The 27,110-nt window shown below is 44.1% G+C and overlaps 1 protein-coding gene across 1 annotated transcript in view; it reads right to left on the bottom strand.

The window, feature by feature from the left end:
- GNAQ (G protein subunit alpha q) overlaps window positions 1-27,110 on the bottom strand; it is a 304,923-nt gene that overhangs the window by 4,451 nt on the left and 273,362 nt on the right. Inside the window, exon 6 of the mRNA XM_044265849.1 lies at window positions 10,804-10,957. Within this exon, the coding sequence (XP_044121784.1) occupies window positions 10,804-10,957 (154 nt within the window). The remainder of the gene's footprint in view (window positions 1-10,803; window positions 10,958-27,110) is intronic.

Genomic DNA, 27,110 nt, shown 5'->3' with positions numbered 1-27,110 from the left:
TCCTCTCTGGCCCATTCTCTGCCAATCCCTCTGTCTAGCTTCTACACGCCGGTGTTGCCGAGCACACCACACTGACGCAGCCTTCAATGTGCCACGTGTGGTGATGAGAAAGACTGGCTTTAGACTTTCTTAGCTTTATTCAGGCTCTCTTCCAGGCCAAACACTGTCCCAGATGCCTTGAAATAGGACTGTGATCTACTGACCCACTGACTGTGATCTATTGAGGATACGTTAAAAACCTAGTTAATAATTTTGCAATTAAGTCTTACACCAAAATCACAGGCAGCTAAACTGGACCTCACAAAACAAAACTTTTGTGCATCAAAATTGTGTATCATTATCGACAGTGAAGAGACAACTTACAGAATGTGTAGAATACTGGCTAATCCCGTACCTCCTACGAGGTTGGTATTCAGAAACTAGAACTCCTCCAACTCAGCAACAGCAAGGGGATCTGATTAAAAAATAGCCAAAGGGCTTGAAGACACATGTCTCCAAAGTTGTACAATTGGCCCATAAGCACATCCAGAGAGGCTCAGCATCCCATGTCACGGGGAAATGCAAATCCAAACCACAATGAGATACCAATTCCTATCTACCAGAGGGGCTAGCTCAGAAAAAGGTAGAAAATCAGTGTGGGCAAGGATGCAGAAAAATCGAAACCCTCATGCATTGTGGGTGAGAATGTACAATGGCGTAGCCGCTGCGGAAAACAGGTGGATAGTTCCCCCAAAATCTCAACACGGTATTACCGTATGACCCAGCCACTGTATTCCTAGGTTTATATCCAAAGGAAGTGAAAGCAGGGACTCCAAAAGTGACCTGGACAATGAGTTTCACTGCTGTAGTATTCGCAACAGCTAACAGGTGGAAACGACCCAAGCGGTCATCAACAAAGAACAGAGGAACAGATAAACAAGAGGTTGGAGACACACAACAGAATAGTAGTGAGCCACAGAAAAGTTGGCACAACATGCATGAACCTTGAAAACATGATGCTAAGTAAAAGGGGCCAGACCAAAGAACAAATGTAGGACTGCACTGCGACGAGGCACCTAGGATAGGCCAATCAAAAGAGACAAACCGGGGCGCCTGGGTGGCTCAGTGGGTTAAAGCCTCTGCTTTCGGCTCAGGTCGTGATCCCAGGGTCCTGGGATCGAGCCCCGCATCGGGCTCTCTGCTCAGCAGGGAGCCTGCTTCCCCCTTTCTCTCTGTCTGCCTCTCTGCCTACTTGTGATCTCTGTCTGTCAAATAAATAAATAAAATCTTTAAAAAAAAAAAAAGAGACAAACCACATTAGAGGTTACTGAGAGGTGGGGGCAGGAGAAATGAGGAGCTACTGCTTAATGGTTAGAGAATTTCTGTTTGGGGTGATCAAAAGTCCTGGGAAGAGGGATGGTTGAAGTAATGTCACTGAACTGCATTGTTTTTAAAACAGTTAAATGACAAACTTTGTTACGTATTTTACCATAATTTAAAAATTTACCAAAAGGCACTGAACTGTGTGCTTTAAATGGGTGAATTACATGGCTATGTGAGTTATAGGTCATTAGAGTTGTTTTAAAAACCTATTTAACAGGTCCTGATGAATGTACTGATGTCATCCTGAAATGAATGTTAATTAGTGACATCGAAACACTGCCTCTATCAAGTACTGAGCATCTATGTTTTAGTCTTTGAGGCTCTCTAGAAGCACACTGGCATTTTTTTCTGGTGAGTTCCGTCCAAAGAAAGATGGCGGTCATGTTATATAATCTTCTCCTCCTCTGCTTCCTTCTGTCTGACAAGACACTCACGGGATCTACGGCTTCTATCAATATTTTTTTTTCTATCAATATTCTTGTTATCTATTGTGTAGGATAAAGAAATATTTGAAAACTCAACTGAGGGCTTGCCTATCACTTCTAACAAAAGGAATCATGATTTTTTGACAGCCAACTTGAAGACATCAAGCCATCCTTACTGTAAGTTGGGGATTACCCCTATAAGCTTCTATCTAACTCTGCCAATAGGAAGGAGGAAAGAGCCAAAAAGACACAGTTAACAAAGGTAATGTTTCAATTTTCGACTGCAGTGACCAGAATTGAAACCCTTGTTGGCAACTAAGAAGGCAGCATCACAATGAAAATACCATACAAATACCATGCTAGTGTCTCATCTTTCTCGATGTGCTATTAATTCACTAATTTCACAGCAGTAATATTTAAAACCAGGACTAATAGGTTGTTGGGGTTGGAGCAGCTTCTTATTTTCATAAAGGAACTTGATTTTATTATTTACTCAATTTGAGGGAAAAAGGTCCCTTTTTACTTAAACCCTAAAGAATAGCAGAGTTAGACCCAAACAAGTTCAGTGAAGAGCACTTGCAGTGTGTTTAGTTTTTAAGCATAAATTATGTGATTTGAATAAACATAAACTACAAAGAAATCATTCTAGCCACCCTAGCAGGCACACAATTCCACAGCCTCTAGGAACAATTCTGCAATTCACGTCCATGTGGAAACGGTAATTTCTCTTCTGGAAGAGAAATACAGAAATGGCATTCATTATGATTAAGACCTTCTAAGTGCAGAAATGTGGAAGTGTGAAATTCATAATACTATAAACATGTTTGTTATAAAAACATTGCTGCAGAGTCGGCCTAGAATTTTTTTAGTTGTAGCTCATCTTACAAGGGCTTTGTATGAAATTACAGCTGTGTTTGCTTTGTGAATAAGTGTCTTTTTTTTCTTTCTCCATGGCTAAGTTGCCTCTGTGTGTTATGTGCATGTTGGGGGAGATTAATAGTAAAAAACAAAAAAAAAAGAAAGAAAGAAAAACCAAAACCCCCACATATGTTCACAGTTTCAGACCTTTGCCATGCATGCACATCTGGCGAAAGGAAAATGCTCACAGTAATGGGGAATCTGGGAAATTTACTGCATGAAGGAGAGAGGGAAAGAGATTAGAAGGATGTGGCAAAAAGGTAAAAACAAAAAACAAAAAACAAAACCCTAAACATCTATCACAGAGAACAAGTCTTGTGCTATAGCCCAGGGGCGGTGCGTTGTGGGTGCTGCACTGAGTAGCTTGAGTCTCCATGGCTTTGCTCTGTGGGGCACGTGGTGCTGTATTTAGCCCCTGTTGTCTTGTATGCAAGCCCATCATGAAAACCTGCTGGCCTAGAGTGGGGGGCCACGTACAATGTGGGGTGTCATTTCCTGTTTGTTGGTTCTCACGGGACTCTGAGATAAATGAACAGTCTAGAGGCGTAAGGCAAATGTGGTTACGGGGAAGCCAGATGTTTTGTGCCCATCTTCTACAGGTAGATCTTGTGTTTAAAGACTGGTGCGTTGTTGCTGGAAACCAAACTGGCCACCCACAAACTTCCTTCTATAGTTTCCTCAGGAAGAGTGAGGGACACAGTCTCTGCATTGATAACTTAGCGGTAGACCAGTGGTCAATAAAAAAGCATAAATATGGAAAAGACTGTTTAGGCTAGGGAAGTAGTTTTTGAGGGAAGAGCAAAGCACAAAGGAAAATGTCCTTGGATAGGGGACGGGAGCACATCGCTAACAAACGATGGAGAGTACTGTTTCTAATACCCTATAGCATCCCCAAAGGTTTCTATTTCCATCCAGCAACCTTCAGAACCTAGACACGTTTGAGAAGGGAAACTGAGTTCATGAAAGATGTAACCCTTCCCGTTCTGGGAGCCGGCATTGTACCAGATGCGTGTGGGATGAAAAGAGGAGAAAAACTCCCTCCTTGAGATGTTTGTATCTTCACAGAAAGCTATGAAGCTGAACGGAATATTCACTTCTTGAAGTAATCACCTTTCTGAGGGAGGTTTTAGAAGTACAGGAACCTCGAATTGGTACCCACTGCAGATCCTATGTGGATAATGTTGCATACGTACATCTTTAGAAGCGGTACTTTGGGTTTGTGCTCTTCTCTGTGCCAGATCCCATGCTAGGGACTTACATAGGATTCTACTGAATTCTTTTCTACTTAAGAAGAAACTGAAAAGTTGAACAGACTCGTCTATGCCAACAATGCCCCTAAGTGGCAGAGCTGGAGCTTGGTGACACTCAAAGCTGTCCTCTCAAATACCGTTCCTCTGCGTCTGGGTTTGGCACACTTTCTCTGGAAGGACCGGAGAGTAAGGTTGGTGCTGGGGCAATATGGCCACACTGGAAGGCCCTAAACTCCCCTCCTCCAGGAGACACCCTATCCACACCTACTGTTAGAGGAAATCCTCTTGAAGAATGGAGGGCTGACTGTACAGCTTCAGCACAACAACACAGGGAGAGCCCACATAAAGAATGGCAAGAGAGAGGAAGACACGGGGATGAGGGGAGCCCCACCCCTAATGCTACCAACTGTGGCAGAGAGGGACAGTACTGAGGGACTGTGAGCAGATCCGTCTGTCCATGGGCACAAAAAAAATGTTGAGGTTTGCAAGGGCAACTAGAATGTAAGGGACCAGTCTTTGAAACCTAAAAGGCGGAGGAGGGAGCTGCTGGAACTCTCTCCTCGTCAGAGGGGCTGGTAGATGCTATGGTTGATGTACCCCTCCACCTTGATGGGAGTAGGCTGTGGGTACCCTAGCTGGCCTGCTGCCTCAGGGAGCCCTGGGCCCCTAGCCCATACCACCTCCTCTGCCCTCCCACCAAGGTGGCCCCAGCACCATGCACACTGTGACCCCCCTGGTCAATGCTCACTACAGCTTTAGTGATCCCACCAAGAGAACATGGGTGCAAAGCACACCGGAATGTTCCAGGCTCCTACCATGTTGGCTTGATAGCAGCCCCGCCAGGCCCCCGTGGGATGCCCTGAGATGTGTACCCCGACTCGGGCCCAGCTACCCTGCATGGTGCCCCCTGGGCGGACTACCCTGGGACACCCTGGCTTGTACTTACTTGAACTTCAACCATCCTCGCAGAGCATCCTCTGAATAGAGAGCCCTGGGACCACCCCTCGTGGTTAGAGCCTTAGGACCCCTGGCTTGCATGTACTTCATCTTCAGTTGTCCTGCCTGGGGTATGTTGGCTTGTGTCTACTCCAGAATTAACTGTCCTGCTAACACTCCCTCAGCATGGAGAGCCCTGGGATCCCCTAGCTTGAACTCAATTCAGAACTCAGTATTCTGCCAAGGTGCTACCTGTCAGAGCCCCAGGACTCAGGACTGCCCCAGCCCATGCCCATTTCCGCTCCAGCCATCCCAGCAGGGCAACCCCAGCATGGAGTGCTCTGGGATTCCCCAGTCCATGCCGGCCACAGCTCTGGCCAAAGTGACCAGACAGACACACACGGTCTACATGGGGGACAACCATGCAGGAGACTATTCCATCAAGTTTAGGAGAAGGAGCCGTTCTGCCTACTTCTTAGAAACAAATGCAGAAAGTCAAGCAAAATGAGCAGACAGAGGAGAATGCTCCAAACAACGGAACAAGACAAACCTCAGAAAAAAACGAAAACAGGTAAGCAATACGCCCGATAGAGTTTAATGGTCAAGCAGATGCTCACTGGCTTGGAGAGAAGAGTGGAGGAACTCAGAACTTCAATAATGAGATAGAAAATGTATTTTTGAAACATCAGAACTGAAGAATACAATAACTGAAATGAAGAATATACTCGAGGGAATCAATAGTAAATAAATGTGTGCAGAAATGCAAAATAACGAGAAGGAAGACAGGGTTGATGAAAAACACACAAGCTGAATGGTTAAAAAAAATTTTTTTTTGGGACGCCTGGGTGGCGCAGTTGGTTAAACGACTGCCTCCGGCTCAGGGCGTGATCCTGGAGTCCCGGGATCGAGTCCCACATCGGGCTCCCAGCTCCATGGGGAGTCTGCTTCTCCCTCTGACCTTCTCCTCGCTCATGCTCTCTCTCACTGTCTCTCTCTCTCAAATAAATAAAATAAAAAATCTTATAAAAAAAAATTTTTTTTTTAAAAGATTTTATTTATTTATCTGACAGAGATCCCAAGTAGGCAGAGAGGCAGGCAGAGAGAAAGGAGGAAGCAGCCTCCCTGCTGGGCAGGGAGCCTGATGTGGGGCTCGATCCCAGGACCCTGGGATCATGACCTAGGCTGAAAGCAGAGGCTTTAACCCGCTGAGCCACCCAGGCGCACCGCCCCACCCCCAAAATTGTTTTTAAATGAGGATAAGTTAAAGGATCTCTTGGATAACCTTAAGCAAACATCTGCATTACAGGGCACCAGAAAGAGAACAGAGAAAGGCAGAAAAGTTAGTCAAAGAAGTAACAGCTGAAAAGTTCCTCCACATAATGAAAAAAAGTTGAGGTGCAGAAAGCACACAGTCCCAAACAGGATGAGGCCCACAGACACAACAGACACAGGTAAAGAGAATTTTAAAAGCAGTAAGGGAAGCAAAAAGTCATGGAAAAGGTAACCCCTTAAGTCTCTCAGCTGACTTCTCAGCAGAAATATGGCAGGTCAGAAGAATGGGGGAGGCCAGCTCCACGGTGCTAAAAGGGGAAAAAAAAAAAAAACCTGCCATCAACAAGACTACTTGGTGAGGTTATCCTTCAGAATTGAAGGAGGGATATTGAGTTTCCCAGATAAAGGAATTCTTACAAGAAATGTTAGTGACTTCTTGAAGTGGAAAAGGCTATAGTTGGAAGATGATTAGAAATTAAAAGATGTAAAATGGGATAACACATAATACATAAGTGGGAGTAAAAAAGTTCTTCTGGAACATATTCAAACATCAGCAACCGTCGGCTAGACAGACTGCTATATACTCAGGATGTTATATATGAACCTCATGGTAACTGCAAGCATAAAACCTTTCATATGGATACACAGAAAAGAAGAAAGCCAAGCACAACATTACAGAAAGTCAGGAATCACAGAGCAAAAGCAGAAGAAAGGAACAGAGAATGATGAAATTTAACAAAATGGCCATAACTACAGAGCTATCAACAAGTATTTTAAATGTAAATGACCTAAATGATCCACCAAAAGACATAGGAGGCAGAACAGATTTAAAAAAAACCAGGGCCCTCTAAATGCTGCCTACAAGAGACTCCCTTCAGACCTAAAGACACATACAGACTGCATGTGTAAGGACAGATAAAAATATTCCCTACAAAGGAAAGTGAAAAAAACGCTGGGCTACCAACACTTGTATCAGACAAAACAGACTTTAAAACAGACTGTAACAAGAGACGAGAGCATTACATAATGAAGGGGTTAATCCGTCAAGAAGGTAAAACAATTGTAAATATTTATACCTAATACTGGAGCAGCTAAATATAGAAAGTAGATATTAATGATACAAGGAGAGAAACTGACAGTAATACAATAATACTAAGGGACTTTGAAACCTACTTACATTACTGGATACATGATCCAGGCAGAAAATCAAGAAGGAAACCATGTTTTTGAATGGTACCTTAGACCAGATGTATCCAGAAATATATGTATGTATAGATACATTCAGAAATTCTATCCAAAACCAACAAAGTACATATTGTTTTCAAATGCACATGAGACATTCTCCAGGAGAGATCACAAAACAAGCTGCAATAAATTTAAGAAGACTGGAATTATATCCTGCATCTGACCATGATGATATAAAATTAGAAATCAGTAGCCAAAAAGAAAATGGAAAAGACAAACATGTAGAGGCCAAACAATATGGTACTAAACAATCAATGGGTCAATAAAAAAAATCCGAGAAGAAATGAAAAAAATACAAAGACAATGACAAATACAAAAATATACAAAAATACACAAAAAAATACAAAATACAAAGACAAATGAAAACACAAAGGGCCAGAATCTTTGATATGCAGCAGCAAAAGCTGTTTCCCAGCAAAAGCAGGGAGATTAACAATGATACAGACCTACTGCAAGAACTGAAAATCTCAAACAATCTAACATTACAACTATAGGAACTAGAAAAAGAACAAAGCCCAAATTTAGTAGAAGGAAGGACATAATAAAGATCAGATCGGAAGTAAACAAAACAGAGACTAAAAAATAGAAAAGATCAATGAAACCAAGAGCAGGTATTTTGAAAAGATAAACAAAATTATAAATCTTTAGTCAAACTCCTCAAGAAAGAGAAGTAACAGCCAACTACAGAAATACAAGGGATTATATGAGACTACTATAAAAAATTATATGCTGACAAACTGGATAGCCTATAAGAAATGGATATATCTTCTAAAACTGAGTCAGGAAGAAACAGAAAATCTGAACAGATCAATTACTAGTAACAGAATGGAATTCGTAATCAACTCCCAACAAACCAAAAGTCTAGTACCAAATGGCTGCACAGGTGAATTCTACCAAACATTAAAAAAATATCTATTCCAAATCATCTGTATTAATCTATTATAAAACCAGAAGAGGGGCACCTGGGTGGCTCAGTTGGTTGGGCGACTGCCTTCAGCTCAGGTCATGATCCTGGAGTCCCGGGATCGAGTCTCCCATCGGGCTTCCTGCTCAGTGGGGAGTCTGCTTCTCCCTCTGACCCTGTCCCCACTCATGCTCTCTCTGTCACTCTCTCTCTCAAGTAAACAAATAAAATCTTTAAAAAAAAAAAAATAGGAGAAGGAAAGCTTACAATGCCAGCATTATCTTCCTACCCAAACCAAAGTCACTACAACAAACCCCCTCCAGGCCAACATCTCTGATGAACTTAGATGCAAAAACCAACAAAATATTAGCAAATCACACTCAACAATACAGTACAAGGATCATTCCCCATGGTAACATGAGATCCATTCCGATCCATTCCAGGGATCCAAAGTGGTTCAATATTCACAAATCAATGTGATACATCCCATTGATAAAATGAAAGATAAGAACCATATGACCATCTCAAAAGATGCAGCAAAACCATTTGACAAAATGCAACATCTGTTCACGATGAAAACCCTCAACAAAGTAGGCTTAGAGGGTATGTATCTCAACATAATAAAGGCCACACAGGAAAAACCCACAGCTAACCTCATACTCAATGGGAAAAAACTCTTTAGCCAAGATCAGGAGGTCCCCTCTCACTACTTTTATTCAATATACTACTGCAAGTGCAAGTAACAGCACTCAGACCAGAAAAGGGAATAAAAGACATGTAAATTAGTAAGGAAGAGGTTAAACTATTATTATTTGTCCGGTGCATTTTTTTTTAAGATTTTATTTATTTATTTGACAGAGACACAAAGAGAGAGGAACAGAAGCAGGCTTCCTGCTGAGCAGGGAGCCAGATGTGGGGCTCGATCCCAGGACCCTGGGATCATGACCTGAGCTGAAGGCAGATACTTAACGACCGAGCCACGCAGGTGCCCCTGTCCAGTGCATTTCTATACACAGACAAACCGTACAGACTCCACCAAAACATTACTAGAAGTAATAAGTAAAGCTGCAGGATACAAAAGTAGTACACACACATTGGCTTCATTTCTATACAATAATAAAGTAGAAGAACGAGAAATGAAGAAAACAATCCCATTGCAATTGCACCAAAAATAATAAAATACCTAGGAATACACTTAATGAAGAAGGTAAAAGATCTGTACTCTGAAAACTACAAAACACTGATGAGCAAACTGAAGATGACACAAATATTTTCCACGCTCCTGGACTGGAAGGATCCGTATCCTTAAAATGTCCATACTATCCAAAGCAATGGACAGATTCCATAAAATCCCTATTAAAGTACCAAGAGCATTTTTCACAGAGTACAACCAATCCTACAGTTTGTATGGAACCACAAAAGACCCCAAAGAGCCACAACAATTGTGAGAAAGAAGAACAAAGCTGGAGGTAGCACAATGCCAGCTCTACAGCAAAACCGTATAATCACAACACTAAGGTACCAGTATAAAAACAGACACATAGATCAATGGAACAGAACTGAGAAATAAACTCACACTCCCATGGTCCATTAATCTGTGACAGAGGAGGCAAGAATACACAATGAGGAGAAGACAGTCTCTTCACCGTGCTGGGAAAACTGGATGGCTACATGAAAAAGAATGAAACTGGACCGCTTTCTTGCACCATATGCAAAATAAACTCAAATACAAAAATAAACTCAGAGTGGATTAAAGACCTAAATTTGAGAGCTGAAACCATAAAATCCTAGAAAAAAACAGAGGCAGTGATCTCTTTGCTACTGGCTTTACCAACATATTTCTAGCTATGTCCCCTGTGGCAATGGAAACCAAAGCAAAAATAACCCTATTTAAACTACAGTAACATAAAAAGCTTCTGCACAGTGAAGGAAACCTTCAACAAAACAAACCTACCACTCCCCATGTGGCCCCCTTCATACTAAAATGTCATACATCGGTCTAGTGTAGCCTGCAATTGCGTGAGTTTGAGCCCCAAATCCTGAGAAATGAAGTGACTTGATAATGGTTCTGTAGATGGGAAGTATTGAAACTGGGGTATGAACCTGCCTGGAGTGATTTCAGAGCACACGCTCTTGACATAAAACTGTTCTCTTTCCAGACAGAGGCAGGAGTAGCCGTGAACAAAACGGGACCATAATGGCTGAAACACCATTGTTCAAAAGGGACCGTACCTCCCATGATCCACTTATTTCCAAACATGCAGGGTTTTGTTTTTTGTTTTTTTTGGTATCACTTTCAGCATTGTCAGCGGACTGAAACATTTGAGGTCCTCAAAGAGCGGGGCAAACAGTCCTTTTTACTTCATCAATCACACAGGCGGGCTCTGCAGACAAAGGCAGCAACAATGGGCTGCGTGCTGGCAGCTCTTGGACTGACTGGGCAGCCAAACGTACCCCCAGCTACTGGGCTGGCTGAAGAGTGCCCACTTACCATCATACTCTGGGAAGTAGTCAACTAGGTGGGAATACATAATTTTCTCCTCTAGAAGATCTTTCTTGTTTAAGAATAGGATAACCGAGGAGTTCTGGAACCAGGGATAGGTGATAATTGTTCTAAAGAGTGCTTTGCTTTCCTCCATTCGGTTCTGGAAAAGAAATCAGAAAAACAAGGCATGAATTACATGATTACTCCATCCACGTATTGTTTTGGAAATGCAACCCATCTTCTGCAGGCTTTCAAAGTGTAGTTGTTTTTATCAGGATTTGCTTGCAAAGGGTTCATGACAGCCACCGGCTCTTTCATTATGAAAGCTCTCAGACTGACACGGGTGACCAGCTCTTCCTCCGACACACTCACCGCTAGATCATTCCCACCCGAAGGTTAAGAAAAGGCAGCAAATTTGGGGGAGTCCTCCTTTGCCTGGGGAAACAAAAGCCTTGGTGCACGGGGACATTTCTTCCTGACCACACGGATGATACTTTCCAGCCGCCTGATTTAGGGTTGTGCACGATGACCAGGATTCCAGCAGCAAAAACTCCTGCCTGCGGTTCAGTCCACTTCCACTGTTCCCAAGGGTGGTAGAAGCCACAGCCTCCTATTCCCATGGCACCCAGCATGATTCGGGCCCCCGGGTCCAAATCCAGGCCCCACATCCCATGGAACAACTCGTCTCTGTTTTATGGTCATTAGCTTAGCCAACCAGCTCATCTGGTCCCATCCACCCCAGGACTGGGGCTGGGGACTCTGGAAGGAGAACCTTGATTTCATGCAGAATGTGGACAAGGACTCATATAGCTTTAGAACTTCCGGCAACAGTCTTGAAACAGAGAAAGAAACTAGGTCCTGCTCACCTGCTTTTAACTACTTGGTCAAACTATGCCTGACCTTGTTTCTGCCTCTGGATTTTCAGCCACATCAGCCAAGAAGAATCCTTTAGCTTTGACGCTAGTTTGAACTGTGTTTTTCTGTTTGTTATACAACATCCTTGCGATAGGGGATATATAGCTGGATACGTCCCCCCTCCCAAGCTTCCAAAAGGAGATGAATGAGTAAATGATTTTCAGGGATGACCACAAAGACTGAGGACTGACGCTGTTAATGTTTTCTGCTCAGACTTTGCCTTCCTGATGTAGAAGGTTCCCTAAGCTTCACAGCAAAGGATTACAAAGGCCAAATTAACTCTCCTGCATAACCCTTGGACAGTAGTTCCAGGAAGTCTCCTCGAAACTCTGTTCACCAGGGAGAATTTTCTAGATCCTAAAGGTGTCTTGTTCTTTCCTTCTGTAAAGTGTGCCAATGCAAATCAGGCTGAAAAGACCCACTTGGCAAAAAGAGATTTTCCCAAGTTTTATAAAGCGGATGATCACCAATCTCTTCAACCTTTAAACTTCCTGTCTATAATTGCTTATTTAAATACTAAGCACGGTGGGAGTAAATCAGGGAAAGGTGACTTCATGGCTCAAGGGACAATGTTTATTTCACGGCATACATTTCTCTTTTGTATAAATGACACACACGGCTTTTAAAAAGATCGAGCTGTATTTTTACTGGTTATCATCACCAGTGGCAAAATTTTAACCCCCAGAAACAATATTCATTAAGAAATCATGTCTCAGGGGCGCCTGGGTGGCTCAGTGGGTTAAGCCGCTGCCTTCGGCTCAGGTCATGATCTCAGGATCCTGGGATCGAGTCCCGCATCGGGCTCTCTGCTCAGCAGGGAGCCTGCTTCCTCCTCTCTCTCTCTCTGCCTGCCTCTCTGCCTACTTGTAATCTCTCTCTGTCAAATAAATAAATTTAAAATAAAAAATAAAAAAATTTAAAAAAAAAAAAAAAAAAGAAATCATGTCTCAGAGTCTCTGATTTTATAGGTCGGAAATTTCAGGACTGAAGAACAGCAAAGGCCCTAATAAGAACTAAAAGAACTTTAGAAGACTCTAAAGAAGGTTAAATTAAATAGTGACATCCTGGTGGGACAGTTAACATTTTTTTTTCTTATGGCTAAAGCAGTTCTAGAAAGGCAGACTGTGGTCTTCAAGGAAGACCGGTTTAGAAGGTGGGTAGAGACAAAGGGGCATCAACCAGTGAGTTTCCATTAGAAACAGTTACTATAGTTAGCGTTCTCCAGAAGGGATGTGACGTGACCCCCAGGGACAAGGCTGTCTTTGGGCCTTTTCTGGGCAGAGTTCTTCAAAGGTAAGGGACTAGACACTAACAGGAGCCTGGAAAAGGGAGGCAGGAGCCGAGCTCACGGAAAAGGAGGCTCCCGAGGTCTAAGAGTTTTAAGACTGGACTGGATGGAACCCCCAAGCTCCAAGTAGAGTCTGCTGGGAGGAGACCTCGTACCAACCTGCAGGACGGTGGCCAGGAGAGTGGACTGAGCCACTGACACGGGTGACCAGCTCTTCCTCCGACACCATGTTCCAGGGATGACCTGCCCAGGCGGCTGTCCCTCTGTGCCCAGTGTGGCTGCACTCAGGGCCACTCTGGAAGCAGGACCGCTGACTGGACTGGTCCCACTGAAGCTCTACCCATGTGTGCAGCATCTTCTACCAACCAGTGACCATAATGTGTGTGTGGACTGGGACTGAAGCTTCTGATTCAGGGACAAGCTAGAGAGCAGCCAAGTGGGCAGCTGACCAGCAGGATCCGTATCACTGTCCCTTTGACTAGGTCTACAAGCTCCATCTCGGCCTGGGCCCCGGGAACCTGTGTTTTCCCTCGGCCCTCTGGGACATTCTTGTGCGAGTTCAGCTTTGTGAAGCACGGGGTTCCACAAGGCCAACTCCAACTTGGTCATAACACCAACTGGGGGACCTTGTTAAGAGCTGGATTGGGATTCAGTGGGGGGGCAGGGCCCGGGACTCTGCATTTTTAGCAAGCTCCCAGGCGGGGCTGCTGCTGCCGCACAGGGCACACTGGAAGTCGGAAGGTGTGAATAGCTCGCAGAGGCAGGTCAAGGACAGGCTCCATTTTTGCAATAAGCAGTGCACGTCCCCGGATGAAAGCCTAACCGTGCCTCCCTCTTTATTTTGCCCAATTAGGATCCTGACTTGGCGCTTTGAATATTTACTCCACAGTGAAGTCTTGATGGGCCACCCCCCGCCCCCCACCGTCCACCCCGTGCCATGGGTGAGTTTTATAAACCTGCATGCTAAGCAAAGCCCCTGGACTGAACCCTAAATGAACGAATGAGGTTTTCATTTCACAAGGCGGCGGGGCGTGTAGAGCCTGAGGCATAACCCACTTGGCTCTGGAAAACCGCCATCTGCGAGGGAACAAACAGCGTGTCCCAGGAGGCTGGGTGGCCCTGCCAGGGCAGGGGACGTCACGGAGGAAAACGACACAGCGGGGCCGGGGACACGCAGAAGACTGATGAGCAGCAGTGAGGTTCTGTTCGTCACTCACGATCCACTTAAAGGCAGTCACGGAGGTGCTGCTGCTCACACCCACCTTCTGCGGGGCTTTGAGGAAACTGGTAACGGTTTCCCTCTGCCTGACACAGCTCCTCGTGAATGGAGTGGGCCCGGCCTCTGCTGAAGCCCGCTAAGACTCGACAAGTTGTCACCACCCTGCCCCCAACACACAGACACACAGACACACACACACACACACACACACACACACACACACTCCCGCTCCCAAACTGAAAGCCAGTGTCTTTGCCAGTGAAAGGGGACCTGACAGGTGACACAGCTGGAACAGAGGAGGCAAAGAGAGATGGAGCTGCCTGGTCCTGCCTGGTCTCCGCAGCCCCACAGGGATGGGAAGGGGACCGAGGAGAGGCTGCGAGGGACCACAGTGGCCCGTGGGTCTCCGCGAGGTTGCCCTGCCTGAAGTAAATGCGGCCACAGAAAGGTCAGTCTTGCCCAGACCACACTTGATACAGACTGAATGTGTTTCTCCAAAATTCGTATGTTGAAACCCTACCCCCTGATGTGACCGGTTTAGGAGGTGGGGCCTTTGGGAGTTGATTAGGTCATGAGACTAGAACCCTCGAGAATGGGATTAGCGCCCTTAGAGAAGTGAAATCCTAACCCCAATGTGATGATGTTAGGAGGCGGGGCCCCCAGGAGGTGACTAGGACCAGTGAGGACACCGAGAGAAGCCAGTGCTCTATTATCCAGGAAGGAGGTCCTCCCCAGACATCGAAACTGCTCACACCTTAGTCTTGGCCTTCCCAGCCTCCAGAACGGTAAGAAATGTTTTGGGTTTATAAGCCATCCCCCTGTGGGGTTTTGTTACAGGAACCCGAAAGGACTGTGACAATGCTGACCAGGTAAGCTACTCCTCCCCAGGGCTGGCACTGATCAGGGGGTAAAGGCCTAAATGGAAAAGCCTCACTCCTCCCCAGGGCCCTGGGGGAAGGACCAGCTCCCTGCTCCCCACTCCATAATCACAAGCAGAACGCGGTGACCACGGAGTGTCCTCCCCTGTTCAAACCACCAGGGAGGGGGTCTCACACACCTCACCTTCAGATATTTCATACGGATTCTCAAGATCCCCCATCTCCAGCAAACACGGCTGTTCTGTGCAACCCCCCCGCCTCCGCAACCCCTGACCCATGACTCACACGGCCTCCGGGGAAAGGCCCTGAGCTTCTCATTCTGCCATTCACCACTCAGCACTGCCTGACCCCCAGGCACGTCCTCAGCCTGAACTCCGACACAAATGTCCTCTTCTCCACAAGAACAGACTCTGTGTCCCTGTGTCATAGGCCCTGATCAACAGGACTTTCCCGAGAAACCCTTCCATGGGCCTCACTTGGATTGGGCCCCGTCTGCCTCCTGCCCCTTCCCCCACCCCCGCCCCGCACACACTGGCCTACTGTTCCTTGTCTGCCCATCATTCCTGGACACACACAGGGTTTGCTAGAAGCTGGGAATGAAGGTTTGTTGGACAGTGATCGGGAGGACGCAGACTAAGACAGGAGCCTTACCGTGAGTTTATAACTCCACGTGCTGGGCAGAAAGAATGGGAAACAGAAGAGGTTGGGGTTACATGAGAAGGAAAGGTTTGACAGGGGAAGACTTAAAAACAAAGGTAGTTTGGACATGACTCTCGATGAAGGAGAGATTGCAAGGAAGAAAGAACAAAAGCCAAGCCAAGGAGAATCTGAACCCACAACCGTGTAAGAAGAGCTCTGTGGGAATTCTGCAGAGGATAGTTCACGGGGGCTTCTGAGGGCTATAGTCTGGGCATTAAGAAAATTCTCCGCATTGAGAATTGGAAGCATTTCCTCCTTGTCTGCATCGTAGGGTAGGGGCTGGCTTGGCCCCAACATGCCAAGGTCTCCGAGCCTCCTCCATCACACCCCTCACGTAAGCTGCCATGTCTGCCCTCCCGCTTGTTTCCTGTGCTGGCAGCTCGTAAGCTCCCACAGGAAACCCCAACATGCAGCTCAAGTGCAGCTTAACGAGAGGCAATTCCTTGCCTAGAGCTAGGAGGCCACTGCTTTCCTTTTGGCTCTTGTGCAAACCTCCCTCCCATGGAGGAAGAGGCCGGATGCCATGGACGCGGCCCAAGAAACCAACTGGATGCTGGCTTTCTTCAGGCTCTGTCCTGGCCTAGATCCCTGTAGGAAATATTCCCAGTGGGCCCAAAGGGACACTCTTCCATGTCTGCGGCCTTTGTGGCCCCACTGCCACAGAGAACTGACATTTGCTCAGAAGGCTGTGGCTCCCTCCTTCACTCCCACCGAGTTGGCATTTCCCTTTGGAAAAAGTTAGCATCAAACCAGAAACTGGAAAGTCCGTTTCTAGAACTTCTACAACTCCTCATTATTTTGCTAGTACATCCATGCTCTTCTCACAAAACCCACTTCTTTTCTTTCCCCCAAAATACAATTTAGACTAAGACCCTTACTCTTCTTGTCCATGATACAAGACTGCCTCTCCCTGTTGGCTATTTTTCCCTCTTACTAGTGGGTTGATACACCACATTGATTCACATTCCCCATGAGATTAGAACGTGGTCTTTAAGTGCAAAACTTTACACTGAAGACATAAACCCAGAGAAGAGTTCACTGACGGCTGATAGTCCTCTACCAACTGGATCCGGCTGTTCCCCCAAGTCCCATGTACCCCAGAGAAACTGGGGTAAGGCTTTCTAGGGCCCCTTCGGTATTGGGGATGCAGGCGAGCGGAGGGATCGCCAAAATACACTAGCGAACGCTAGAGAATGGCCAGGTGGCTAAGATTCTGTGATCCCTGAGCCTTCCACTAACAAGGCCAAAGCCATACACTTGACAGACATGAGTGAAGTACAGATACACAGAGTAGAAACATGAGCATGTCTGTGAAGTGACATGCAATGATTGTGCTTTACGATATTTACGGTATTTTTGAACCCAGGTCTCCAGAGTTCCGGATTAAGACATCTGCTGGCCACACACCCACACGCCACGGCAATTTCAGGGAGACCCTGGGGCTTCCTTCTATCTATTGGCTCATGATGGAGAACGTGCAGGCAAGGGACCCTACACTGGGGATGCTTTCATCGGTACCATTTCTCTTCTGCAACTGATCTGGAAAGGAGGTATTATCGCAATGTAGGATTTTATGCTTCAGGAATTCATATGACACTACATTTTCAACACCACTCTTCACTTTGGATTGCTCTGACCAGTTTCATGAGTTCTTCTCTGATGTAACTCATTCAAGAGAGCCTTATAAATCCACCTTATTCAGGGTCATTATTTTAAACAAGCAAGCTAACTACTGGGTATTCACCCCAAAGATAAAGATGTAGTGAAAAGAAGGGCCATCTGTACCCTAGTGTTCATAGCAGCAATGGCCATAACAACCAACCTGTGGAAAGAGCCGAGATGCCCTTCAACAGACAAATGGATAAAGAAGATGTGGTCCATATAGACAAGGGAATATTACGCGTCCATCAGAAAGGATGAATACCCAACTTTTGCATCAACATGGATTGGGACTGCAGGGGATTATGCTGAGTGAGATAAGTCAAACACAGAAAGTCAATCATCACATGGTTTCACTACTTGTGGAGCATAAGGGATAACATGGAGGACATTAGGAGAAAGAGAGAAGTGAGTTGGGCAAAATCAGAGGCGGGGGATGAACCATGAGAGACTGTGGACTCTGGGAAGCAAACTGAGGGTTTTAGAGGGGAGGGAGGTGGGGCGATGGATGAGCCTGGTGGTGGGTATTACAGAGGGCACAGATTGCAAGGAGCACTGGGTGTTGTACATAAACAATGGATCTTAGAACACTGCATCAAACACTAAAGATGTATAGTGACTAACAAGATAATTAAAACAAAAAGCAAGCTAGTTTTAATGGAATCACCCATGATAATGTAAAATTTGAATGAAAACGGTCATTTGTAGCTCATCAAACATTGAATCCTTTTTTAAAACACTGAACATCTGTAAAAATTCACACCTTTAACAGTGAATTAGGAAACGTTCTCTCCGAGATTTCACTGACATGTGTCAATGCAAAGACAGTAATGCCGAAGCCTTAGGAAGAAACATGTGCAAGCTGGTCTTCTGCATATTTCTTTCCTCCCTCAATGATTTAGGAAACAGCTTGGTGTGTTTGACTCTGTGTCCCCAGCAGGATCATACGGTTATGTGTCCTATCTGAGGTCAACGCTACGAGCAAATTCCAAACACAGTCTGTGCCAAGCTCCTGTGGTTGGTGGGTAGTGGGAGAGGGAAGGGCCAGCACCATGGGCTGGGGACCTCAGCTTGAGAGATGGCTCTGCCTCAAATACTCCTATGACCTTGGGCAACTGACTGGAATTTGGTTTCCTTACACCTCCCCAAAGTTTGGGAGGACAGAAAGAGACAATGCATGCAAAGTGTTTAGCTGTGACCCCAGCACACGACAGCTTGTGATGGCGGCCGCTTTCCAAGATGGCTGCAAAGGAACGTCTCAGGAAGGCAATTCGCTTACCTCAAATCCTTGGCCAAATTCTAAATCCAGTGGAATCTTTCTATTCCCAGGAACTGCACAAAGTTAATCTATCCATGCTTTCAAATCCAGATATATTTGATTTACAAGAAACCGGAAAATTGTCCAGGTTTCCGCCAATTGCTCACTTACAGGAAGATTTCCTCCGTCTGTACATTCGTCAAGGGGGAGTATCTTCAAAAGGCCTAAACAATGTTCAATGTTCTCAACCCCAGAGCAAACCAAGAAAACAGATACTGTAAAGGGGAGCAGCTGGAATGACAAATAACTAAACATGGCGCCCTAGCCTTTCCACCTCTGCTATCCAAATCAGATGGCAGGAATAGAACTAATAAGGATATTACACACAGCTGGACAGACAGAACTTCCTCCTTCATTTTCGTAGTCTTTGCAAATCTTTGCAAGCAATTATTTGAGATTGAATCTGGCATACACTCCAGACCCGAAGACCGCTCCTGAAGGTTTTACTATTATAATTTCTACCTACAAGTCATTGTATCGTGCTGTGCAGGATGTTTAGAGAAGCAAAGGAAGAGAGCACATTTGCCTGTTACCTCCAGGTCTGAGGTTTCTAAGCAATGAGATGAGGTAAGAGACCAGGCCCTTGGGAAGTGAACCGATGCAAACCATAGTGGGTTGTTGGAGAAAAGTAGAGGGGAAAGGGGGGCAGAGAGAAAGCCTGGAGGGAGGTGGTCACATCCTCAGACTAAAGAGAACAGAGGACCTCAACACAGACAAGAGAAAACCACGGCAGATGTTTAAACCCTCTGATGTGGAAGCCCATGGTCCTAGAGACCTAGGGGAGGTGGGACTATGTCCTTGAACGTTTTCTAGTGTTTTCATTCCGTCGAGTGATCAAGTAGCAGCCTCCTCGCAAACACTATTTTACAGCACACTGAGCTTTCTACTTACAGTTACCCTATGTTCCATTATCCTACTAATTTTATGCTACATGTCAGTGATCCAATGTCTATCCTTAACTTACACACATACATTCCTTCTCTTATACTACCCCTCACTTATTGAGCCAGGATTTCGATATTTAATGCCTTGGGTATTCACACCATTGACTTTTCAATTTGTTGACCTTCCTACTATCTCTCCTGTACTCCGTTCACACTCAATAGCCCGCATCACCGTCTTGGGGCAGTTCTGCCACCGGCTCAGGAAAGATCACCACTTCCTTGCTCTCGGTCATGGCCAAAAGCAGCTGTCCTCCCACACCCCACCCGTGCTTCTCAAAAATTGCTACACCATACCACAAACTTAACTCTCACATGCTGTCACTTTCCTTGTGACCCCTCGCCCTCCACTAAATATCTAGGCACCAGATAATTTCCCTTAGCTGGTTCACTGGGCATTTCTCCCAGCCTAGCTCTCACAACCAGTAACTCCCCTATTTCAAACTTGTTTAGGTTGACTATAATTTCTTTGTTTTTACTGGAGCTAATTGGAGAAGACTTACACATTTTTGCATATTTAAGATACAGATTTACCTGCACCATTTAGACAGAAGAATAACTTATTCAGCCTTCCAACCTGTCATTAACTCCTTGGGCTATGTCCCCATTCACGTAACATATTTCAACAATAAACAACTTGGGTGGCCAAGCATGGGGCCAGCCATCAAAAGCATCAAGGAAACAACCAGACAGATCTACAGAACGAGGCTGGCTCTTGAGTGGCTGAGTGCTAACTCTGGAACCCCGGTGGACCCATCAGCACGTGTCGAGAATTCAGAGGCACAACCAGGCCCAGTAAGCCTGTGTTCCCACTGCATGAAGGTCATAGCTTGTAGAAACGGCTCATCTACCGAGGTCTACTCTTTGCTAGATTCAGCCGGGACCAGATACAAATCAACTTTAAAGGGACGACAAAGAAGAAAACATGGATTATCTCCATAAACACTAATGATTCTTTTCTTTTGGCATCAGGTGGGCATTTAATGTTGGCTCCAGAGCACAAGTTAAGGCTAAAAGACGCCAAATTTAACCCACCAGTGTGAACTGTGGAGAAGAGCAAACAGGAAACGGTGGTACGAGAATTCTGAATTATGCCGTGTGCAGACTTTTCCAAAGACCGAATACCAATTCCATGGTGCCCCATTCCCTAAGCACGTAAGTTTCTGAAATTCTGATCTGCTGTTAACAGCAGCAACAAAAAATAACTCAGAAAATTTCTGTTGGCTTTCCCCAATACAATCCTTGTGTTCATTTTCTACACGTTTAAAAATTATTTAAAATAATGCCTAGTGATTTTTTTTCCATTATAAAAATTAATACGGTGTGGTAGAAAATTAAAAAACTAAAAGAGCAGGAAGAAGGAAAAAGAAATTCTCTGGGTGAATTGCCCACAAAAACGACTGTCCCCACCCCCCCTTTTTAACTTTTTCCAGTTTTTGAGCTATGTGGCTTTAGGTGTTATTTTGTATTGGTGGTGTCTAAAAAGAACTTTCTGAGATAATGGAAAGCCATTTTTGGACTGCCATGTCCACATCCAACTGAGAAGTCACTAGCCACATGTGGCCACCGAGCAGTTAAAGGGTGACTAATGCAAGTGAGGAAATAACTTTGAATTTTTATTTAAACATTGGTCACATGGGGCCTGGGCTACCATATTAGTGCAGTTTTAAAGGACTGTATTATTTTGTATATAAAATATATACTATATTTTGCTTTCAACACTATATCCAAAGCACTTTTCTGTTTAACAATTCATAAATATTTGAATAACTTCATAGAGTTATAATGAACTTAATGAAATCCCTACTGTAAAATACTATTATAATAATATTGTACTACTGTAAAATACTTTTATAAATCATTATGATTTACCGCTCTGTATATAGATTTGCAACATGAAGTTTTTTTTTTAGAACTTTTAAAACATTATTACTTTTGATATACTGTTGTAATTAACCATTTTTGTTTTTCTAAATTTTTGCCATTTTGAATGTTGAGTGTCTGTCTCAAAGAGGTTTTCTGAAGCATATTTGAAGTCAGATTAAATAGTTTTTTTTTTTTAAGATTTTATTTATTTATTTGACAGAGAGAGAGATCACAAGGAGGCAGAGAGACAGGCAGAGAGAGAGGAGGAAGCAGACTCCCCGCTGAGCAGAGAGCCCGATGCGGGGCTCGATCCCAGGACCCTGAAATCATGACCTGAGCTGAAGGCAGAGGCTTTAACCCACTGAGCCACCCAGGTGCCCTTAAATAGCTCTGATATTTCTAACTAAAAAAACCCAAAAAAACAAAAACAAAACAAAACAGTTCTACATTGTTATAAATTCCCACTGGGGTCTCTTTTCCTTAAAGCCAACTCGGTTTTCTGTGCTAGCCAGCCTGGTGAACTTAAGTCCTGGCTCAGCCCAGGTAAGTATTTTGCCAACTGGACCAGAGCTGTTGTCAAGAGCAAAGTGTACCTGAATATCAGCTTCCCCACCCCTCTCCAATCTTGTCCACTTTCTAATTCTGTGGTTGACTTGAGCAGTGACTTGACCAACTTGCTGGAGACTGTGGATAAACAGAAATAGAGTTGGCTTTGGGGGTGTTGTAGGGGGTATGGGATTGGACAGGAAACAGGCTTAGATGATACAGCTGAGCTTGGAAATCCTGAAAGCGTCTGAGGAAGATCTGAACCACTTAAACCAGTTCCACACAGATCAATGCACCAGACCGAATCTGGGCAAAATCCTATGTGCGAGTCAGGCCAGGAGAGTCCAAATCTAGGGAAAATGGGGATGACATAAAATAATCTAAACCAATTTGGTAAAGTATTTCCTTTAGTGCTTCAAAGTGGTTTTTAATCAATGTGTTGGTCTGGCCCAGAAGCATGTGGTTGCCTCTGTTGGCAAATACAATAGGGGGACATCGGTGTGAGGGTAAGACTTTGGTTTGCTGTGTGTCCAAAGAGATAAGCTCAAAGGACTTGTATGGAGTGCATTTTTGGAGCCCTTTGCAATGGGGTACCACATAACCTGGTCTGTTTGTGATCACGTACATGCTGAAGTTCATGTTTCTACCCTTCTACCCTTCAGACACTCCTTCTACCCTTCAGAGACTGCAGCTGTCTGGCTAGAATTTCCAATGAGAAGGATCAGACAGTGGATAAAAATGGAGAATTCAGATAGGGAATTTGAATAAGTAGGCACAGAAAGATAGCAGTGAGTAAATGAACAGGCCCAATGCCTACAAAATTAAGGAGAGAGGACGTATGACCTGTTAGCATGGAAATTTTCCCAAAGGAATATATAAAATATTCTGAAAATAAGTCCCTTGTGAAGGGAGCTCCGTGCATTACATTCCAAAAGTCATTTTATATTTTTAAGCAGTAAAATGATTTGTTGTCTGATTACTAGGTATTTTTTGGTCTGGTTTTCAGGGATAATGCATCATGAAAGTTTTCAGACTCTGACATGTATTTTGGCTATAGGAGTAAAATTACTTATTTTATATAAAATTTAATAATATTCATGATACAGCTAGCATTTGTTTAGTACATATATGTACCAGACACAGACTTAAGCACTTTAGAGTATAAAAGGGTTGGCAAGCTTTTCTGAAAGGGCTGGAGAGTTAATATTTTAGGCCTTGCGGGCCACACGGTCTCAGATGTCATTGTTCGGCTCTGCCAACATAGCAGGAAAGCATTTTTTTTTTTTTTTTTTTTTTAAAGCAGGAAAGCATTTATAGACAATGCATACATGCGGGAGCGTGGCCAGGTGCCAACAAAACTTTGTTTTGGACACTGAAATGTGAATTCCGTAAAACTGCCCTGTGCCCAGAAATATTATTCTTATCGTGATTTTTTTTTTCTAGCTCCTTAAAAATGTAAAAACCAATCTTTGCTTACAAGCTGTGCTGTAGAGATAGCGGGCTGGATTTGGCCTGTGGGCTGTTGCCGCTGACCTTTGGGGTGGAGCAGCATTTAATTCTCACACCAGATCTGAGCAGGAGGGGTTGCTGTGATTCCCTATTTCCTAGGTGAGAAGATGGATAAAAAGCTAACACCCCTACTATGTACTTAAATAACTACCAGAGCTACTTGATGTATTAGCAACATTTCGATTTATGCACACGCGCGCGCGCGCGCACACACGAGCTGGCGTGTATTTACTTACAACTTATGTTCAGAGAACTGGTGGTGGGTGATGGGAAATGCATATATGTGGGGAAAAAAGCAAAAATAAGGTTTCTCCCTGTGAATCTGTCACATCTTTGAGACGTAATTTTCTCAGCTCATTTCCCTAATTCTTCCGATCAGACGAGATCGGTCGCGTTCAGGGTGGTATGGCCATTCATTTCCCTAATTCTTAAATATTGAGTTTCTAAATTTATTTTCTTTCTTTCCTTTTTTTTTTTTTTTTTAAAGGAAAAAGCATTGCTTTCTTCCTTTCCATAGCACAGAGAAGGAAACATAAGGAAAAGAATCAAGGTCTTAATTCACTTGCTGAATTTTAGCAGTGCAGGCTACTTCATTCTCAGTAGAGCTATTTACCCAGATGGTGCACACATGTAAAAATGCCTTTCCAGATGTGCAAATACCATACAGCTGGTATTATAAACCAATAAAATTCTTGTGAAATAGCCCTCATTTGAAGATGAAGATCTATTTTTCATGCTACTTTTAAGGAGCTTAAAAAATAATTCTACAAACATTCTCATTTAATAAGATGCTAATAATAACCTGTGTGTAGATTCCTCTGTTCTGGCTTTTACTCCTTATTCCTCCTGATGATCGACAAAGGACAGAAAGGGCAAGGACAATGAACATGAAAACTCAAACCACTCGGCTTTGATTTCTGTTTCTACTAAAAGGTATGATTATAGGATTTGAGGATAAAAGTCCGTTGTTGGCATAATCTGCAGTCTGGAATGTTTAGTTGGTCCTTACCAGTGATTCGGTTTACAGTACACCCTAGAACAAGCTCCTGGCACTTTTTATTATTTTTATTTTAAAATTTTAAAAGATTTTATTTATTACCTTGAGAGAGAGAGAGAGAACACGAGAAGGGGGAGTACCAGAGGGAGAAGCAGACTCCCCACCGAGTAGGGAGTCCGATGTGGGACCTGATCCCGGCACTCCAGGATCATGACCTGTGCTGAAGGCAGTTACTTAACCAACTGAGCCACCCAGGCATCCTGTCCTGGCACTTTTTAAAAGCAACGTTTACTTCTGCTTAAAAAAACAGTATCCCCATCCTCAATGACTTACTGGTGGGCAGAAGATATTCACCCTAATACATGTGGGGTGACTCAAAAGATCCCTCCTTGGGAAACGATACAGTGTTCAATTATGTTTTGTATTAACAAGCTTGGAAAATAGTAGACTTCCCCCACACCCCGCTTTTAAAAATCCCAGCTTTTTGTATAATGTACACATGCCAGTAATGGAGAAGGTGCATAGGGTATTATAAAATTTACAAAGAGACTAAGTATCATCTTTTCAACAACAACAAAAAGCATCAACTACACCAGCGAAAACCTGCAGACTGATTGTAAAGTGTTCGGATGGAAAGCTTCAAGATTTTACTTCAAAGGAGGGTTTTCTTCTCTTTGTTCTTTATTCTGATAAAAATTTGCTGAATTTTTTGAAAACTTTTTTTCTTTTTTAAGATTTCATTCATTTATTTGACAGAGATCACAAGTAGGCAGAGAGGCAGGCAGAGAGAGAGAGGACAGAGAGACAGAGCGGGAAGCAGGCTCTCCGCTAAGCAGAGAGCCCGATGCGGGGCTCGATCCCAGGACTCTGAAATCATGACCTGAGCTGAAGGCAGATGCTTAACCCACTGAGCCACCCAGGTGCCCCTTGAAAACATTTTTTTTTTTTTTTTTAGATTTTTTTTTTTTTATTTTATTTATTTGAGAGAGAGAGACAGTGAGAGAGAGCATGAGCGAGGAGAAGGTCAGAGGGAGAAGCAGACTCCCCATGGAGCTGGGAGCCTGATGTGGGACTCGATCCCGGGACTCCAGGATCACGCCCTGAGCCGGAGGCAGTCATTTAACCAACTGCGCCACCCAGGCGTCCCTGAAAACATTTTTTAATGAAATGTTTTTACGCAACACTTGCAATGAGGCCTCAGTACTACATTAGACAGGCAGACAAAAAAAAAAAAAAAAAAAGAAAGAAAAAGAAAATATCTATGTTGCACTATGTACAGAAAATCCCATTCTGGATGTTAATTCTTCCAAAGCTAATGACCAACTAATAATTCTTCCAAAGCTAATGACCAACTGAGATCAGAGATATGTCCAACACAAACACCTTTAATACAACTAAGTGAAACATTAAAATCCCACAAAAACAGGTTATTTTAAAGTGAAAGAAAGGAGGTGTTTGGGGGTGTGGATAAGTCAGGTTTTATGAAGAAAGCAAAAACCTCTGAGAGATCCGAGGACAGACCTGAAAAGAGCAGCACATGGGCAAACACCAGTCATTCACATGGGAATATCCACGCCTGTGGTCACAGACACACAATTGCTAGACTCTATCGCTGTGTTACCATGGAGACCCAGGCAGAGAGGCCGAAGGGCTGGCACACAGCCTTGAAAGCGAGCATCTGATTTCAAACCCTGAAGGTGAGGCAACTCTTCAGGTACCCAGACGATATAAGGAAATTTAGGAAATTTATGTTAGGAAATTTATAAAATCAATGGGTACAAGTGTGCTGGAAACCGGAGAAGGGATTGGAACTGCTTTTCTTATTGAAACGGACCAGCCAAAGGAAAAGGCCGCAGGTCTGGAAAGTGTCAGAGGCAGAGGGAGGCAGTAAGGGTTCAACCATTAAGGAGGTACGCATGGCGCAAGTGGATGGCGGAGGTTCACTTTGGCGGATTGCCTTTTCTGGCTGCTTTGCAGCTGTCCATACTTGTTAAATACTTAGTACCTTTGTAAAGTTTCGTAAGGTTATAAGCTGTAAGTTTTATTTGGTTCCTTATAAGAAGAGCGCCTGGAATTGGCCAATCGTCCTCTTCACCACCCCCATTTTCATCCTGAAAATTGAATATAGGGTTAAGAAACTACTGCAGCTCCTGGTCTAACTCTGAACGACCCCAGTGGAAGTTCAGAAACTGAGAGTAGAAGGAATTTCAGGTGACAAGGACCAGGTGCACTTGATGACTGTGCTAACAGAAAGGAGCACAGGTCTTAAAAATATATATATTTCCACTAATTGTAAAATGCAATTTCATAACAATTAGGATCAGGGTGCAAGGTGGAACTCATACAGTCTAAATTACCCTAAGAAGTGTCTTTCGAAGGTATCCACTGGTGTCCGCCATGCTGCCGTACTGTATGTTTGATTCAGACTGCTATTTCCTTCGTGGTAGGGAAGGTCATGGTTCCTTTGGGGAGCACCCA

The sequence above is a fragment of the Neovison vison genome, chromosome 9, assembly GCF_020171115.1.
Source record: "Neovison vison isolate M4711 chromosome 9, ASM_NN_V1, whole genome shotgun sequence".
NCBI classification, from domain to species: domain Eukaryota; kingdom Metazoa; phylum Chordata; class Mammalia; order Carnivora; family Mustelidae; genus Neogale; species Neogale vison.
The sequence above is the reverse complement of the archived record's forward strand: the minus strand, read 5'-3'. Positions and strand labels throughout refer to the sequence as shown.